Here is a 19,209-nt window from a genome sequence, read left to right as displayed (position 1 = left end):
AAACCTTTCTTGGACCTAGATAAGTGTGCTTGGGCAAAGGCTGTAAACTCTCTACAAATGGTATTGTCTGGTGGATGGACTAATGAATTGAATGGTGGTAGGCCATATGGTGATCCGAATGGAGGAAAATTCTATGATTGACTGTCAAAACTTGATGATAGAAATTTGTGCAAATGTGGAGACTCTTTAATAAACCACGTACAACTTCTCTCTCTCTAACCAATGTCCCACCTCCCACGCTTCAAATCCAATTTTCCTCTTTCTCTTACCAGTAACATTTTAGTTTAACAGCTTTGCCCTAATTATTTTCAGCTGTCAACTTTGTAAAAACAGAGGCTCACATGGTGAAGAACAAAAAGAAGACGAGATATTGGAAGTTTCCAGAACTCCTGGGTTAATATAGGCAAGTGTGGCACATGCTTCCTTATCCCACAAGACCCTACTCTATACACACTTCTTTTACTCTTCCTTCTACAAGAGTTGTCAAACTTGCTATTGGCTTTGCTTCGGCATTTTCTCTCTATTTATCTCTGAGATTCTTCAATAGTGTCCACTTTCGCCTCACTTTCAAGACCTTTAATATGCAAACCCAACTCTCATTCTTTCTCTAACCAGTGATTATTATTTGGTAATAAGCACTTGAAAATTATTGCCTTCGAATTTTTGGTTTACTTATCATTTATGTTTGACTGGCTTGTTTGTTGTGGATAGGCTCGAAAAGAAACTCATTGAGAATCTCTGCAATTTCTAAGAAATGGGAACCCACTAAGGTATCTTTTTGTTTTGTTTAGTGGAATACAGGACGCAGGGGAAGTAAAATAAAGATATGGAAGTCATTTATAATTTTTTTAAGGTGAGAATGGGTATTAAAAGGTAAAATAAAAAAGATCCAGAAAGTATGGGTAAATATCCTTAATCGTCTTTAAAGAAGGATATTGGGCCAAATTCCCCTAAAACTAGGCCTTGTGAAGAACGCCAAGTGCAATGGCCCATTTATTCTATTCTCAATCTTTCTTGTAATAATTTCAGGAAACCCTATTACAAATTTAATAATTCAAAACCCAAATATCCGACAGGGACGTGAGGATGTAAGAAAGTACTTCTGTTTGTACATAGAAAGTCTAGTTAATCATTTTCATAAGCAACATCATTAAACAGTCAAGTTCTTCATGAAAATCTGTTAGATCAATCCCATAAATCATTTCAGACCGAGAATTTCAAAGTATATGAGATTCCATTCTATTTCCAAGTAAAATATACATGTAAAAATACAATTTGAGCTACCAAGTAAAATATAAATGTAAAAAAACATGGACCTTATCTACAAGTTATCCCTCTATTTTGAACTAGAGCAAATTACTTGTACACTAATAATCTACAAAACAATAGATTACCTTATTTGATCAATTATTACCATGGGTTTCAGGAGCTGTAATTGGGTGTCTCTTGGTGTGCTACAAAACCATTTTCAATACCAGAAATTGCTTGGTTTGTACTTCCAAATTCTCTAGGAGTTTCTTGCTCTCCTAAAAACGCTAAGTCTGACTGATCTGTGTGGATTGAATAAGTAGATGGACTGGGATGAAAGTTGATTTCTGGTGAGCCTTCACGTGCCCCATCAACCATATGATTACCTCCTCTTCTGTTTTCTTCAACTTCAGCATTCTTCTTAAAAGTATGCGAACTCAAGTCCTTGTGGTCGTAGATTCTTAGAATTTGGCGTACTTTTCCCCATTTCGAATCCACTGTATCGGAATCAATGATGATTTGACTTTGCTGATAGATAAACATAGCTGCAAATACTATGAGAGCTGAGAGTGAAGCAACTTCGGCAATGAGAAATAAACCCCAAAAGCTTTCAAGACCAAGAATGCTTGAGGAAACTTGTGAGTTAAAGTCTTGGTAATTGGTTACTTGCCCAAACCATTTCTTTTCTATTTCCTTTGTTCTGCCTCCCTCTGTTACATTTAAGATTGCCCTTGAAATATCTGGCAGCAGAGGTGAGCCTTTTGGAAAGACCTATATGAAACACACACATATATATATTGCCAGTCGTTTATAAGGTCAGACATGATAATATTATACCAAATCCACGATAAGAAAATAGTAATATATATATATATATATAGATAGATAGATAAAAGAGAAAGAGAGAGTAATTGAGAGGGCTTACAAAGCCAAAGCCATCAGAAATGAGGGTTCAACCATTGCATATTTGGAGCCATACTTTGCAAGGAAGAGTTTCATGTTGAGGTATTCATCTAAAGCAGCAGCGATACCACCTTCTTCTTTTTTCTTTTTAAATGCTAATTCTAAATCTTCTGAGGATTCATAAATCTTAAGCTTGGATTCGGGAAATCTGAGACCTTTCAAAAGTCCTAAGACAAAAGAATCTTTGAGGTAACCCACATTCTCTCCGTTTTTAAGCAACTGGTTAAAGTCCGTCACAGTTGGCTGGAGTTGTTGGACTGTTAGAAGTGAGGTTAGACTAGCAGTGTAACTCTGAGTCAGCATTAACACCACAAATATCCATACTATTACCACGAACCTCTCCAAGTTGCTAACCACTCTCTCCCCTATAAAATAAAGACAATCATTCAGAAATTAATCATGTAGGCATTGTAACAAACATGTGGCGTGAAAAAAAAAAAAAAAAAAAAATAATTAAAAAGAAGGATCCGGGAATTACGATGAGCAAACACCATGGTTGAAAAGGAGAACCAGAAGCTTGTGCCAATTTGATGTGAAGGAGGTCCTCGAAAATCTTCATTTATCCGATGCTCAAGAACCCAAACAAGAAAACCGATGAAGACAAAGAAGCAAAAAGTTGTCACCCAAAGATCCCATGTCAAAGGCTTTAAGAAAACCCATGGGTTTTTGCTTCCTTTGTCTTTAACTGGAACGATCATTCTCAAACTAAATTCTGTGAATGGCAGTGTGAAGTCTACATTCAAGGATCTGTTGAATCTAATCGTTATGTCACCAACCACAGCATCGAAGTTCTATAGATAAAAAAAAAATTAGTATTACATTGACCAAAAAATAATAATAATAAAAAATAAAATTTCCACTTAAGCAAACATAAAAATTAATACACATACATAGATGAATTGTTTTTCACAACTAGTTTAAAAATTGTACCCGGGTGCATAAATTCCATTTTCTAGCTATATATATGTATATATAATATATATATATATATATATATAATTTTACTATTATGAGATAGACCTTTAATTACGTATAATGCAAATAATGTATGATATAAATTATATCCTATCATAATGTAAGTATGTATACCAAATATAGCATAAATATAATATATGTAATCCTATTACATGTTACTATAGTGGGAATGACATCCAATTACATATTAGATACACACTACACAGGAAAAAATTCACCAGAAAAATATATATACATATAGGAAAAGGATAAAAGAAACATACCCCAAGGTGCACTTGATAGACCAGATCATCATAAGTACCATAAGGCAAAGCATTCACTACGGCCTCAAAGACGTCTATGCAGTAGCCATGGAATTCGGTTCTGTTTGTTGCATTATTATATTTCACGTCAACAAACTCATTGAAACCACGTTTGGGTGGAACACCAATTTTCAACTTTTTCCCGTTTGTCGGAATCTCCCATCCTTTTGGAGTTGATGAAGGTTCACCAGGCCATATAATTGTCCCAAATTATCTCTCAAATTCATTTTGTTGCTCGTGGTTGTCGAACTCAAATTTCTTACCAATCCCTTCTCGGGTGTCCAAAATCCGACCACTCTTTCCCAATTACCATTGACATTGATTATCTCGAAAGTTGAAACATCTAACTGCCTGTTGACAAATCTGAAATCTCCTACCAAACCAGTGAATCTCACCCTTGTTAATGCTTCACTGATTTTGTGACCATTTTGAGAAACCCCAAATGACTCAAGGTCTGTATTTTGGTTTTCTGAAACATTGTTGTCCTTCTTGAAGTCCCACTTTCCAATCCCAACCTCTTCAACTGCTCTAGCCAGAGCTATGGCAGCATCATAAGCCCATAATCCGAAAACATTCAGTTCAATATCATGTATGTCTGGATTGTCCTGCCGAAATTTCCTCTTCCATCGAGCTCTGAAGTCTTTAAGCTTATTTGTCTTCGGGACATGGGTCTTTATACCCAATGTCCCTTGCATAGAATTCATGATCGAAGAATTGGATTTCAATTGAAAAAGATTATTAGTCATGCCATTTGTCATTATCCAAACATATCCTTCTTCCATCATACCAATCTCTTTTGCCTTTGTTAAAAGCCTAGAACCCATATCAGAAGACGTATGGAGAATGAAAACTCTGCTCTGCATTGACATCAGCTTGTAAAGCTCTTTTTCTATTTGATCCTCGTTGGCTTTCGGAGAAATGAGACTCCTGTAAGGACACCAGTATCGATCTGTTGCAGAGCTTCAGTGAGAGAAGGTATCAGTCCTTCTTCATATATGTCGTCCACATAAACAGGGACGACTTGTCTCCATCCAAAGGCTTGAACCAGTGAAGTAATGGCTTTAATTTGAGTTGTTACGCATTCTGTAGCTCTGAAGAAGTATGAACTCCTGGTGTTGAGAGAGGGTATGATAGCTGAGAAAGATATGATAGGAACTTGAGCTTTTTCACCAAGATCGACAACAAAATTTGCCTGCATGGGTGTCTGAGGCCCTATTATGGCTTTAACTTGTACATTCTTTATCAGGTCTAGAGCTGCATGTGTTTCATATATAACATAAATAGATGAAATTAGATTAGCAAATTACCTATGTGGCAGGGTAGGAGAAGGGAAAATTCAACACCAAAAAAAAAAAAAAAAAAAAAAACTCTGTATTTGGAATATACATAATACATCTTATAACGAAAAGTATATACCCTTATTTGAAAATATAATATAAATTAAATTAAACTACAAAAAACTAGATTTATCAATTTTCAATAATAAAGAATGATTAAAATTAACTTTATTGTGCAAAAAGTTAATTAAAATGAATATGTATCTAGAGGATAAATATTTAAGATGGCAAAGTTATGTGGGGAATATGAAGATATATCTTAGAATTAAAATCTAATAAAAATAAAGTATAAAACGGGTAAATTTATATGTATATATACATTCATCTATCACGTCATCGATAAAAAGACAGTTTTCTTTTTGTTTTTGGCTTGAGAAAGAAAGAGAAAGAGAGTTAAAATGAAAGCAACATGTTGCAGGTACACACGGGATTGACGACGATAGGAATTAAAAAAAAGAGATATTGACAGCCAAGCATCCTGAATTTTATGGAGGTTGATACATTACATTCTAAATTTTTTTTTCTGGCATTTTACACCCCAAACTTCTTTTTTACTTGCACCGTTGGTTCTTCTGTTAAAAATGTATAACGGAATGATTAGGTGTCTCATACATGCTCTTCAAACGAGGGTAGATCAAGTAATTTTACAATTTTTAAGCTCTGTTTGGAATTCAAAAAGTGTGAAAGAAAAAAATTGAGGGAAAAAAGGGGAAAAAAAAGAAGTTTCGATCCATTACTAAAATGAAGTTTTGCTTTCCTAAATATCAGTTAGAGAAAGTTACAGAGAAAGAAAGTACCAAAAAAAAAAAAGAACAAAGATAGAGAAAGAGGAGAGAGAGACGTTTAGACAGGGAGATGTACAGAGAAAGAGAGAGTACATAAAAAAAATAAAAAAAAAAAAAAAGAAGAAGAAGAGAAGATATATAGAGAGACAATGAGAGTTACAGAGAAAGAAAGAGTATACGAAAAAAAAAAAAAAAGAGAGAGAAAGAGAGAGTTACAAAAAAAGAGAGAGTACACTAAAAAAAAAAAAAAGACAGATACAGAGAAAGAGGAGAGAGACAACTTCATTCCATTGCAGTTTTGAAATTGTTGGTGTTACTGAGAGTAGTGGTTTGAAAGAAGAAGAAGAAAAAAAAAAAAAAAAGAGGCTTTGGATTTCAAAGAGCACGTGAAAAGTGAAAAATGTGAGGAATGAAAGAGAACAGAAATGAATGTGAAAAGAAGAAGAAGGAGGAGGAGAAAGGATTTTGATAAATTTCTCAAATAAAACCCTAATTTCTAAATTAGAAACAATGAAATTATTTGATCTATCCTCGTTTAATGAGCACGTATGAGGCACCGCATCATTCCGTTATGTATTTTTAACAGAAAACCAATAATGTAAGTAAAAAAAAAATTTAAAATGCAAAATACCAAAAAAAAAATATTTATGATGAAATGTACCAATTTCGATAAAATTTGGAATATTTGGCTGCTAATATTCCTAAAAAAGTTTAACCATTGGTGGAGGACAATAGTAGGATGGAGATGCGGATTTTAATTTATTTACACCAAATCGGTATATGTATAAAGAAGCCAGCCATATTTGTTAAATAGATCCTGACTTCCTAAGTATAAGAAATAGAAAGCAATATATATATATATATATATATTTTATCTCGTAGGGCAAATAGCGTAGAGTCTTTACATTATTACAAAAAAAGGCGAAGAGTCATTATTACCAGAAAAGGTAAAGAGTCTTTACATTCTCTTAATTATATTTAATAATTAAATTGCTCTTTTTTAACCATCTTAAAAGGCGAGTATGGGCCAGGGTTAACGAAACCCTTTTCACTGTAACAATAGTTAGCTAGGCACAAGCTGTTCATGATTAAATTTTGAAAGCAATGGGCTTTTAGGGCACTTTTTTTTTTTATGTCATTTATAATAATATCCTCTTACAATTATTATAATTCCTCCCTCTCCATTCCATTAATTCTGGTGTCTAGTGTATGTTTTTTTATTTTTTTTATATAAGTGTGTTTGATTTATAAATTAAATAGTAGAATAAAATATTTATTTTTAAAATTAAGCTTATCTATATTTATGGGATTCGAATTTTTCAAAATAAAGAATTTTTATTTCTTTTAAAAAGTTTAGAATTTATATCTTTAAAATAAAGGAATAAAAAGTAACATTCACACTTCTTTATTTATATCTGAAGTTTTGAGTTCAAATAACTTTAATTATTAAAAAAAAAAAAATTACGCCCATAATTTGCACCTTTTCAAAGTCTTTTCGGGGGTCCACTCCATGATTTAATTTTGCAACTATCTAACTAAATTTTAGCACTACAAACATACACATTAATTCATCATTTTTTGTTTTTTTGGCGTTGAAAATAATGTTTTTTTATCAGGTTAATGTCTAAAAAATTCAAAAGTTAATAAAGTAATTAAGATACTTTATTATTAAAAAATGAGCACAAATATATATTCTCACATAAACTCAAGTTTTTTTTTTTTTTTTTTGGAGTTAAATATATGGATAACTCTGTAAAATTGTATGTAAATTTCCAATAGTTAATATATGGATTACATTTTCTAGGTTAATTATTAAATTTACAAGTTGGTACTACTAGAAACATATATACATACATTAATATAGCGAATAGAGGCAATCATCGTAAATTTTTTCAAAAAAGTAATAAAGTAAATATCAAACTAGAAAATAGGAAACTAATTAAAGAGTGAGCAGAATAGTAGTTTTTTAAAAAATAAAATAAAATAAAACAAGTAATATATAAAACGAACAAAGTATATCCTTTCGATGAATAACAGAAGACAACTAAACCAGATGACAAACGAAAAAAAAAAACACAAACATAATTCTGTTTTAAAAAAATAAAATAAAAACAAAATCATCAATCTCTATCACTCATATTTAAGTAAAATACAAAAAATAAAATGGAGTACGTCAAATATTTTTATTGGCAATATGTTTTTTTTATTTTTTTATTTTTTTATTTTTAATTTAGGGGAGACTTGAATATTTTAGTTGTAGGATAAAGTATTTTCTTGGGGGTATCAGAAGCAAAAAATTACTTTATTTGGGAAATCAATTATATTCTTTTTAAATACTTTATATATTCTATAATTAAAAATATATAAATAAAAATGGCTCCAAAGCTAATTATAAGCAATCACATGCAGCCCCATTCGTGCCCACATATATATACAGTCCTACCCTGGGAAATTCTTAGAATTTTTTTTTTTTTAAGCAAAATAAACTTTATTAAAAACGGAAATAACGATTTACATCATCTTGCAAAATAGACTCTAACCAATTAAATCCCTGCCCTTTTCAAGACTCAAAAGATTCTAAAGATAAAGTATAACCTGCGAGCAACACGATTTGTTACACGATGAGATTTAAGCTTTTTCACATTCCACAACCGGATACTTCGATTCAGAGTTGGTCAACAACGGTGACTTAATTATTTTGTTTATTCTCTTAACCCAAAAAAAAAAAAAAAAAAAAATCAGAAATATTGCGCACGAACAAGAAAAGGAAATACATACTATTTATAGAGAGAGAAAGAAAGAAAGAACCTGCAGAAGAAGCTCCGACTACGTCGTTTTTCGAATCCCTGGGATTGATATGAAGCCTGTTCTCGTAGTAATAGCCATGAGAGGCATAGAAGTCGGAAAGCGCCATTTCTATGCAACTCAACCCCAATTTTCCAGCCCATCTTTCGAAATCAACCACCCACACTTATTGGCTGTGCCGTTGTCGTTGTTGTCGTATTTTGTGCTGCGGCGAAGTCTGCAGAGAACAATGTCGCTATAGAGATGGCGAAGATGAAGAAGGGTAGCGAAGAAGAAACGCCTGTTCTAGTAGCTTTCTTCTTCATCTTCTTTCCAAAAGCGTTGTAAAATTAAGCAACTACGCAGAAACTCTACGCCAAGCTATTTTTATAAAGATATGAAAACAAAAAAAAACCAAATAAAATAAAATAAAATAAATACTAATTTTATTCTATGACCATGACTTTGGAAGCTACTTGTGCGGTTCGGTCTTCGCGGTTCTGATTTTTCTAACCGTCTTAATTTTCTTCAATCAAAGGACATTCGACCTTTCAATGATGTAATTTATCTTCTTCTTTTTTTAAAAAAAAAAAAATTCAAGTCAGTCTATTTTTCTTTGTTACACGTATTATTAATTCGCTTCCACAAAAAATATTTACCCGTAACAATCACGTTGTCATAATAAAAATATGATTATAACACTTATAACATCACTGTCATAATTAATTTGTTTAACTTTTGCTTAAAAAAATAAAAATTTATTTACATTAACTAACATGGTCACTACCATTTATACATATACAATAATTAATACGATATAGTAATAAAGGATGATAATTTTTTTTTTTTTGGGGAGAAAAATAAAGGATGATAATTAATATATAATATGGTTTTTTTTTATAGAATAATTTTTAAAAATATCCTAAAACCGGTTTTTATTGTCACTCCGAAAATATAAGATGGCGAGCATGAAAGTTTTATCATTAATCACAGAATTTATTAATTAAATAATAAATTTTGATTAGCAGTATAAATTTAGTCAAGTAAATAAGTATATGTGCTAATAAGATTTAAAACTCATGCAAACACATAAATCATTAAATTAAGTTTGAATTGATTAGCAGGTTAGGTTCAGTCAAAATATAATTGTTAGTCTAATTAAAATATAAGGACTATTCGATTTATGCTGGATGGTGTGGAATTTTTATTCTTCCTAATGGGGGCAGAAAAGTTTTGATGCTACATATTGTAATTTATTTCCCCATTAAACATCCATGTTTTGGTCTTTTTCGGGATAATTTTCTTTTTTTGACAAAAATTTAAGTTTGAATCTTCCTAATTTTGATATTAAAAAAAATGACAATTTTTGAATAAACGATGATGGGAAAACTTCACGACCATGAGACCTTGACCGAATATTCATAAAAATAATAATAATAATTGATTTTTTTTTTTAGAGGATAAAAATGATTGATCTTGAATATTATACTAGTTTTGAATAGTGGTTACATAGTTGAAAGTAGTTGATTTCATATTGCACGTCTCAACACCCAGCGGCAAATATCAATTTCGAACAACAAAAAAAAAAAAAAAAAAAAAAAAACACATTATCATTATATTCCCATATAAAGTCAACATTCAAAATCTTTGAAAAAAAAAGTTCAGCTCAAGATTCTATTATATGTTATTTCAAAAAAAAAAAAAAAGATTCTATTATATGTTTGGAAAAAAAAAATAATTGTAATAAAATACTTTAATATATGCGTAAAGGGTTGTTTTAATTTTTTAATCATCATTATTATTATTTTTAACTAATTTTTTAATTATTATTATCATTACACACACACACACATATATATATATATATATATATATATATATTCTAACATATTCTCTTTCACTTTTTTTTTTTGGGTAATTATTCTCTTTCTCTTTCCTGGGGCATAAAAGATTGAGTCAGTGTTATTTTTGAGGAGGGAGATTACGAAGCCTAAAAGTTAAAGCCATGGTCCGGCTACATGGTTAATGGTGAACCAGCACACACCTGACTGTGCTTATGGACAGTCAAACCATGGCCTAAATATGGAAATGTTTGGGCTTTTCTTTTTACATATTGTTGGAGAAATGGTTTGTGCTTTTTGGCAACAAAGTTCCATCTTCCATGTATCACTGATTCTATTTCATTTTTATGTAATTATCAGAATGTTTAATTAGCAATTGAACAGTCCAGGAAACGTTGCAATAAAATCACACAATTGTTAGTTTAATGTATTAATTTTATCCACATTCTAAATATAGATTTGTTTTTTTTGGGGGGAGAATATTAATTATTGATATGTTGAAACATATACAAAAAAATCATTAGAAAGAAAACAAAAATAAAAGTATGACCTATCATTGGAAATCCTTGCGGCGTTTACCACGTTATTGGAATGGACAATTTTATTTCCACAGTGTTCGTAGCTGATGAGCCCGTGGGCGTGAGTTTTTACCATAATAAGCCCAGTACTGCAGATTCTAAAAAATAAAACTAGGCCCTGTAAAGAGGACCAAGTGCAATGGCCCATTATTCAACAACAGCACAAGTGCAATGGCCCGTTCATAATAATTTCTGGAAACCCCATTACAAATTCAATAATTCATAATCCCAAGTATCCGACAGGGAAGTGAGAATATAAGAAAGTACTGTGTGTACATATAAAGCCTAGTTAATCATTTTCATAAGCAGCATCATTAAACAGTCAAGTTCTTCATGAAAATCTGTTAGATCAATCCCATAAACCATTTCAGACCAAGAATTTCAAAGTATATGAGATTCCATTCTTTTTCCAAGTAAAATATACATGTAAAAAAACATGGACCTTATCTACATGTTATCCCTCTATTTTGAACTAGAGCAAATTACTTGTACACTAATGATCTACAAAACAATCGATTACCTTGTTTGATCAATTATTACCATGGGTTTCAGGAGCTGTAATTGGGTGTCTCTTGGTGTGCTACAAAACCAAGTTCAATATCAGAAATTGGTTGGTTTGTACTTCCAAATTCCCCGGGAGGAGTTTCCTGCTCTCCTAAGAATGCTAAGTCTGACTGATCTGTGTGGATTGAATAAGCAGATGGACTGGGATGCAAGTTGATTTCTGTTGAGCCTTCACATGCCCCATCAACCACATGATCACCTTCTCTGTCTTATTCAACTTCAGCATTCTTCTTAAAAGTATGCGAACTCAAGTCCTTGTGGTCGTAGATTCTTAGCATTTCGAGTACTTTTTCCCATATTGAATCCACTCTATCAGAATCAGTGATGATTTGCCTTTGCTGATAGATAAATATAGCCGCAAATACTATGAGAGCTGAGAGTGAAGCAACTCCAGCAATGAGAAATAAACCCCAAAAGCTTTCAAGACCAAGAACGTTTGAGGAAACTTGTGAGTTAAAGTCTTGGTAATTAGTTACTTGCCTAAACAATTTCTTTTCTATTTCCTTTGTTGTGCCTCGCTCTGTTACAGTTAAGATTGCCCTTGAAATATCTGGCACCAGAGGCGAGCCTTTTGGAAAAACCTATATGAAACACACACACACACATATTGTCAGTCGTTTATAAGGTCAGACACGATAATATTATACTATATCCACGATAAGAAAATAGTTATATATATATATATATGTATATATGTAGATAGATAGATAGATAAAAGAGAAAGAGAGAGTAATTAAGAAGGTTTACAAAGCCAAAGCCATCAGTTTTAAATGAGGGTTCAACCATTGCATATTTCGAGCCATACTTTGCAAGGAAGAGTTTCATGTAGGGATATTCATCTAAAACAGCAGCGATCCCACCTTCTTCTTTTTTCTTTTTAAATAATAATTCTAATTCTTCCGAGGATTCATAAGTCTTAAGCTTGGATTCGGGAAATCCGAGACCTTTCAAAAGTCCTAAAACAAAAGAATCTTTGAGGTAACCCACATTCTCTCCGTTTTTAAGCAACTGGTTTAAGTCCGTCACAGTTGGCTGGAGTTGTTGGACTGTTAGAAGTGAGGTTAGACTTGCAGTGTAACTCCGAGTCAGTATTAACACCACAAATATCCATACTGTTACCACAAACCTCGCCAAGTTGCTAACCACTCTCTCCCCTGTAAAGTAAATGACAATCATTCAAAAATTAATCATGTAGGCATCACTACAAACATGTAGCGTGGGAAAAAAAAAAAAAAAGGATCCGGGAATTACGATGAGAGAAGACCATGGTTGAGAAGGAGAACCAGAAGCTTGTGCCAATTTGGTGTGAAGGAGGACCTCGAAAATCTTCATTTATCCGATGCTCAAGGACCCAAACAACAAAACCGACGAAGACAAAGAAGCAAAAAGTTGTCACCCAAAGATCCCGCGTCAAAGGCTTCAAGAAAACCCATGGGTTTTTGCTCCGTTTGTCTTTAACCGGAACGATCATTGTCACACCAGATTCTGTGAATGGCAGTGTGAAGTCTACATGCAAGGATCTGTTGAATCTAATCGTTACGTCACCAACCACAGCATCGAAGTTCTGCAGATAAAAAAAAAATTATAGTATTACAATGACAAAAAATAAAAGAATAAAAAATAAAAATAAAAACAAATTTTCCACTGTAGCAAACATAAAAATTAATACACACATAAATATAGGAATTGTTTTTCACAGCTGGTTTAAAAATTGTACCCAAAAGAATCCCCAGGTGCATAAATTCCATTTTCTAGCTATATATATATAATTTTACCATTATGAGATAGACCTTTAATTACGTGTAATGCAAATAATATATGATATGAGTCATATCCTATCACAATGTAAGTATGTATACCAAATATAGCATAACTATAATATATGTAATCCTATTACATGTTACTATAGTGGGAATGACATCCAATTACATATTAGATACACACTACATTGGAAAAAATTCACCAGAAAAATATATATACATATAGGAAAAGGATAAAAGAAACATACCCCAAGGTGCACTTGATAGACCAAATCATCATAAGTACCGTTAATATCACCATTTGGCTTCGCAAACGCACTAAATTCATAGGCAAGACCAAAAGGCAAAGCATTCACTACGGCCTCAAAGACGTCTATGCAGTAGCCATGGAATTCGGTTCTGTTTGTTGCATTATTATATTTCACGTCAACAAACTCATTGAAACCACGTTTGGGTGGAACACCAATTTTCAACTTTTTCCCGTTTATCGGCATCTCCCATCCTTTTGGAGTTGATGAAGGTTCACCAGGCCATATAATTGGTCCCAAATTATCTCTCAAATTCATTTTGTTGCTCGTGGTTGTCGAACTCAAATTTCTTACCAATCCCTTCTCGGGTGTCCAAAATCCGACCACTCTTTCCCAATTACCATTGACATTGATTATCTCGAAAGTTGAAACATCTAACTGCCTGTTGACAAATCTGAAATCTCCTACCAAACCAGTGAATCTCACCCTTGTTAATGCTTCACTGATTTTGTGACCATTTTGAGAAACCCCAAATGACTCAAGGTCTGTATTTTGGTTTTCTGAAACATTGTTGTCCTTCTTGAAGTCCCACTTTCCAATCCCAACCTCTTCAACTGCTCTAGCCAGAGCTATGGCAGCATCATAAGCCCATAATCCGAAAACATTCAGTTCAATATCATGTATGTCTGGATTGTCCTGCCGAAATTTCCTCTTCCATCGAGCTCTGAAGTCTTTAAGCTTATTTGTCTTCGGGACATGGGTCTTTATACCCAATGTCCCTTGCATAGAATTCATGATCGAAGAATTGGATTTCAATTGAAAAAGATTATTAGTCATGCCATTTGTCATTATCCAAACATATCCTTCTTCCATCATACCAATCTCTTTTGCCTTTGTTAAAAGCCTAGAACCCATATCAGAAGACGTATGGAGAATGAAAACTCTGCTCTGCATTGACATCAGCTTGTAAAGCTCTTTTTCTATTTGATCCTCGTTGGCTTTCGGAGAAATGAGACTCCTGTAAGGGACACCAGCATCGATCTGTTGCAGAGCTTCAGTGAGAGAAGGTATCAGTCCTTCTTCATATATGTCGTCCACATAAACAGGGACGACTTGTCTCCATCCAAAGGCTTGAACCAGTGAAGTAATGGCTTTAATTTGAGTTGTTACGCATTCTGTAGCTCTGAAGAAGTATGAACTCCTGGTGTTGAGAGAGGGTGTGGTAGCTGAGAAAGATATGATAGGAACTTGAGCTTTTTCACCAAGATCGACAACAAAATTGGCCTGCATGGATGTCTGAGGCCCTATTATGGCTTTAACTTGTGCATTCTTTATCAGGTCTAGAGCTGCATGTGTTTCGTATATAACATAGATAGATGAAATTAGATTAGCAAAGCCTATGTGGCAGAGTAGGTGAACAGAAAATTCAACGCAAAGAAAAAAAAAAAAACCTCTGTAGTTGGAATATGCATAATACATGTTACAATGAAAAGTATATACCCTTATTTATAAATATAATATAAATTAAATTAAACTAATAAAGAATGATTAAAATTAACTTTAATGTGCAAAAAGTTAATTAAAATGAATAGATATATCTAGAAGATATATATTTAAGATGTCAAAGTTATTTGGGGAATATGGAGAAATATCTTAGAATTAAAAGCTAATAAAAATGAAGTATAAAATGGGCAAAATATATATATGTATATGTGTACATTCTTCCATCACGTCATCGATAAAAGGACACGGTTTTCTTTTTGTTTTTGGCTTGGCTTGAAAAAGAAAGACAGAGAGAGTTAAAATGAAAGCAGCATGTTGCAGGTCCACACGAGATTGACGACGAGAGGAATTAAAATAATTAACCATTGGTGGAGGGCAGTAGTAACTAGTAAGATGGAGACGCGGATTTTAATTTGTTTACACCAAATCGGTATATGTATAAAGAAGCCAGCCATGTTCGTTAAATAGATCCTGACTTCCCAATTATAAGAAAAAGAAAGCAATATATATATATATATATATATTTTTTTTTTTTTTTCTCCTAGGGCATATAAGGAAGAGTTTTTACATTATCTTAATTATAATTAATAATTAAATTGCTCTTTTTTAACCGTCCTAAAAGTCAAATTAGGGCCAGGGTTACCGAACCTCTTTTCCCTATAATAATGGTTAGCTAGGAACAAGCTGTTCATGATTAAATTTGGGAAGCAATGGGCTTTTAGGGCACCTTTTTTTTTTTTTTTTAGTATCATTTATAATAATATCTTTTTACAATAATTATAATTCCTCCCTCGTCGTCCCCATGTCTAACCTATGTTTTTTTTTTTTTTTTTCTTTAAAGCATGTTTGATCTATTCATTAAATAGTAGAATAAAATATCTATTCTTAAAATTTTGATATTGAATTTTTAAAATTAAATTTATATATTTTTATGGGATTTCAATTTTTCAAAATAGGGAATTTTTTATTTCTTTTAAAAAAGTTTAGAATTTATATCCTTAAAATAAAGGAATAAAAAATAATATTCACACTTCTTTATACATGAAATTTTGAGATTAAATAACTTTAATTATTTTTTAAAAAAAAAGGGGTCCATAATTTGCGCCTTTTTAAAGTCTTCTCGGTGGTCTACTCCATGATTTAATTTTGCAACTATCTAAACCTAAATTTTAGCAATACAAACATACACATTAAATTCATCTTTTCTTTTTTTCGGCGTTAGTAGATAATTTTTTTTTTTATCAGGTTAATGTCTAAAGAATTCAAAAGTTAACAAAGTAATTAAGATACTTTTGTTATTAAAAAATGAGCACAAATATATATTCTCACTTAAATTCAAGTTTTTTTTTTTTTTTGGGAGTTAAATATATGGATGGATGTAAATTTCCAACAGTTAATATATGGTTTGCATTTTCTCGGTTAATTATTAAATTTACAAGCTGGTACTATTAGAAATATATATATATATACATACATTAATATAACGAATAGAGGCAATCATCGTAATGTTTTTTTTTTTAAAAGTAAATAATAAAGTAGAATATCAAACTAGAATATAGGAAACTAATTAAAGTGTGAGCAAAATAGTAGTTCATTTTAAAAAAAAAAATAAAACAAGTAATATATAAAATGAACAATATACTTTCGACGAATAACAGAAGACAACTAAACCAGATGACCCAAAAAAAAAAAAAAAACATAAACATAATTCTGTTTTTAAAAAAATAAAATAAAAACAAAATCATCAATCTCCATCACTCATATTTAAGTAAAAATAAAATGGAGTCAAATATTTTTATTGGTGATATGTTCTTGTTTTTTTTTTTTTTTTAATGTATAATTTAGTGGAGACTGAATATTTTAGTTGTAGGATAAAGTATTTTCTTGGGGATATCAGAAGGAATAATTATTTTATTTGGTAAATCAACTATCTTCTTCTTAAATACTTTATATATTCTATAATTAAAAAATATCAATAAAAATGACTCCTTAGCTAATTATAATCAATCACATGCGGCTCCATTTATGCCCATGTATATATATATATATATACACATACACACACAGAGTCTACATAGGGAAATTGTTAGAAGCTTTGCTGCTACTTCCTTTTTTTTTCTTTTTTTTTTTCTTTTTTTTTTTTCCTAAATAAACTTTTATTAAGAACTGAAATGACGATTTGCATCATCTTGCAAAATAGACAATAACCAATTAAATCGGTTCTCTTTTCAAGACTTAAAGATTCTAAAGAAAAAAGTATAACCTGCGGTGCAACACGATTTGTTTCACGATGAGATTAAGCTTTTTCACATTTCACAAGCGGATGCTACGATTCAGAGTTGACTTTCAAAATTTCGACAATTGTGTAATAATATCTACTGCCCCCCCAAAAAAAAAATGAAAGCCGTAAAGAAAAAATGGGAGAAAAATAATAATAATAATAAATCAATCTTCTTCTTTCATCGGTGTAAGCTGTAGCTAAATTCCAATTCCAATCATGCATATCTTTATCATTTTTTCATGGTGTTTATTACCAGAGACAATAGAAATAAGAGAAATATTTCGTACTAATTAAGAAGAAAAGGAATTCATAATCTATATATGTATATATATATAGAAGAGAGAAAGAACCTGCAGAAGCAGCTCCGATTACGTCATTTTTGGAATCCCTGGCATTGATATGAAGCCTGGTTTTGTAGTTATAGCCAAGAGAGGCATAGAAATCGGAAAGAGCCATTTCTATGCAACTCAACCCCAATTTTCCAACCCATCTTTCGAAATCAATCACCACGCCCACACTTATTGGCTGTGTGGTTGTTGTCGTATTTTGTGCTGCGGCGAAGTCTGCGGAGAACAATGTCCCTATAGAGATGGCGAAGAGAAAGAAGAGTAGCGAAGAAGAAACGCCTGTTTTAGTAGCTTTCATCTTCATCTTTCTTTCCAAACGGGTTGTAGAATTAAGCAACTATGCAGAAACTCTCTACTTCAAGCTATTTTTATAAAGATATATGAAAACTAAAAAACAAAATAAAAGAAAATACTGATTTGATTCTATGACCATGACTTTGGAAGCTACTTGTGCAGTTCCCGCCTTCGTGGTTCTGATTTTTCTAACCGCCTTCATTTTCTTCGATCAAAGGACACATTCGACCTTTCAATGATGTAATATATCTTCTTTCTTTAAAAAAAATAAAAATAAAAATAAAAATATTCAAGCCAGTCTATTTGTTACACGTATTATTAATTCTCTTCCACAAATAAATATTTATCCGTAACAATCACGGTGTAATAAAAGAATAATATGATTATAACACTTATAACGTCACTGTCATAATTTAATTTGTTTAAGTTTTACTTAAAAAAATAAAAACTTATTTACACTAAATAACTGGGTGACTACGAGTTATACATATACAATAATTGATACAATATAGGGATGAATAATTAATAAGCTGCTTTCTTTCTAGAATGACATTTTAAAATCTCCTAAAATGTATTGTTACTGTAATTTCTCTTTTATATTTTTTATCCCCGAAAATGTAAGAGGGTGAACATGAAAGTTTTATCATTAATCACACAATTTATTATATAGATAATAAATCTTGATTAGCAGTATAAATTTGGTCAAGTAAATAAGTATATGTGCTAATAAGATTTAAAACTGAGTAAACACATAATTGATTAAACTTAAGTTTGAATTGAATAGCAGTTTAGATTCAGTCAAAATATAACAAATGGTTAGTCTAATTCAAATATAAAGGACTGCTCGATTTATGCTGGACGCTGTGGAATTTTTCTTCTTCCTAATGGGGGCAGAAAAGTCCTGATGCTACATATTGTAATTTATTCCCCCATTAAACATCCATGTTTTGGCCTTTTTTGGGGATCAATATGTTTTTTGGACAAAAATTTAAATTTGAATCTCCCTAATTTTGATATAAAAAAATGACAATTTTTGAATAAACTATGATGGGAAAACTTCACTTCCATGATACATATTAAATCATGAGACCTTGACCTAATATTCATAAAATAATAATAATAACAATAATAATAATTATTGATATTTTTTTCTTTTCTTTTTTTTAAGGTTAAAAATGATTGATCTTGAATATTATACTAATTTCAAATAGTGATTTTTTTATTTTTATTTTTAATTTTATTTTGCTGACCCCTATGCCTCCCCCCGTATCAGCGAACTCACGCATCTCTGGCGTAAGCAGTGGCTTCTCGACCACCGGACCAGGCCAAATAGTGGTTATATAGTTGAAAGTAGTTGATTTCACATTGCACGTCTTTATGGTTAGCGCCGATTCCTGAC

General features: G+C 31.7%; 1 protein-coding gene and 1 pseudogene across 1 annotated transcript; both read right to left on the bottom strand.

The window, feature by feature from the left end:
• Positions 1 to 1,210: 1,210 nt before the first annotated feature.
• Positions 1,211 to 8,524, bottom strand: LOC125421304 (glutamate receptor 2.7-like; annotated as a pseudogene).
• Positions 8,525 to 10,877: 2,353 nt separating this feature from the next.
• On the bottom strand, positions 10,878 to 18,024 carry LOC107414679 (glutamate receptor 2.7). The gene is made up of 5 exons (XM_048469615.2): positions 17,520 to 18,024; positions 13,386 to 14,731; positions 12,629 to 12,941; positions 12,125 to 12,531; positions 10,878 to 11,958 (listed from the first exon to the last, which is right to left on the bottom strand). The coding sequence occupies exons 1-5, from the start codon at positions 17,818 to 17,820 to the stop codon at positions 11,587 to 11,589; spliced, it is 2,739 nt and encodes a 912-aa protein (XP_048325572.2). The 5' UTR covers positions 17,821 to 18,024; the 3' UTR covers positions 10,878 to 11,586.
• Between the last annotated feature and the right edge of the window lie 1,185 nt (positions 18,025 to 19,209).

This window comes from Ziziphus jujuba, chromosome 8 (genome assembly GCF_031755915.1).
Source record: "Ziziphus jujuba cultivar Dongzao chromosome 8, ASM3175591v1".
NCBI lineage: Eukaryota > Viridiplantae > Streptophyta > Magnoliopsida > Rosales > Rhamnaceae > Ziziphus > Ziziphus jujuba.
The sequence above is the reverse complement of the archived record's forward strand: the minus strand, read 5'-3'. Positions and strand labels throughout refer to the sequence as shown.

Coding starts and splice junctions, on each gene's coding strand:
- LOC107414679 (XM_048469615.2), bottom strand. CDS start 17,820: ATGAAGATGAAAGCTACTAAAACAGGCGTTTCTTCTTCGCTACTCTTC. Junction 12,942..13,385: donor TCTATCAAGTGCACCTTGGG/GTATGTTTCTTT, acceptor TTTTATCTGCAG/AACTTCGATGCTGTGGTTGG. Junction 11,959..12,124: donor AAACTGATGGCTTTGGCTTT/GTAAACCTTCTT, acceptor TGTTTCATATAG/GTTTTTCCAAAAGGCTCGCC.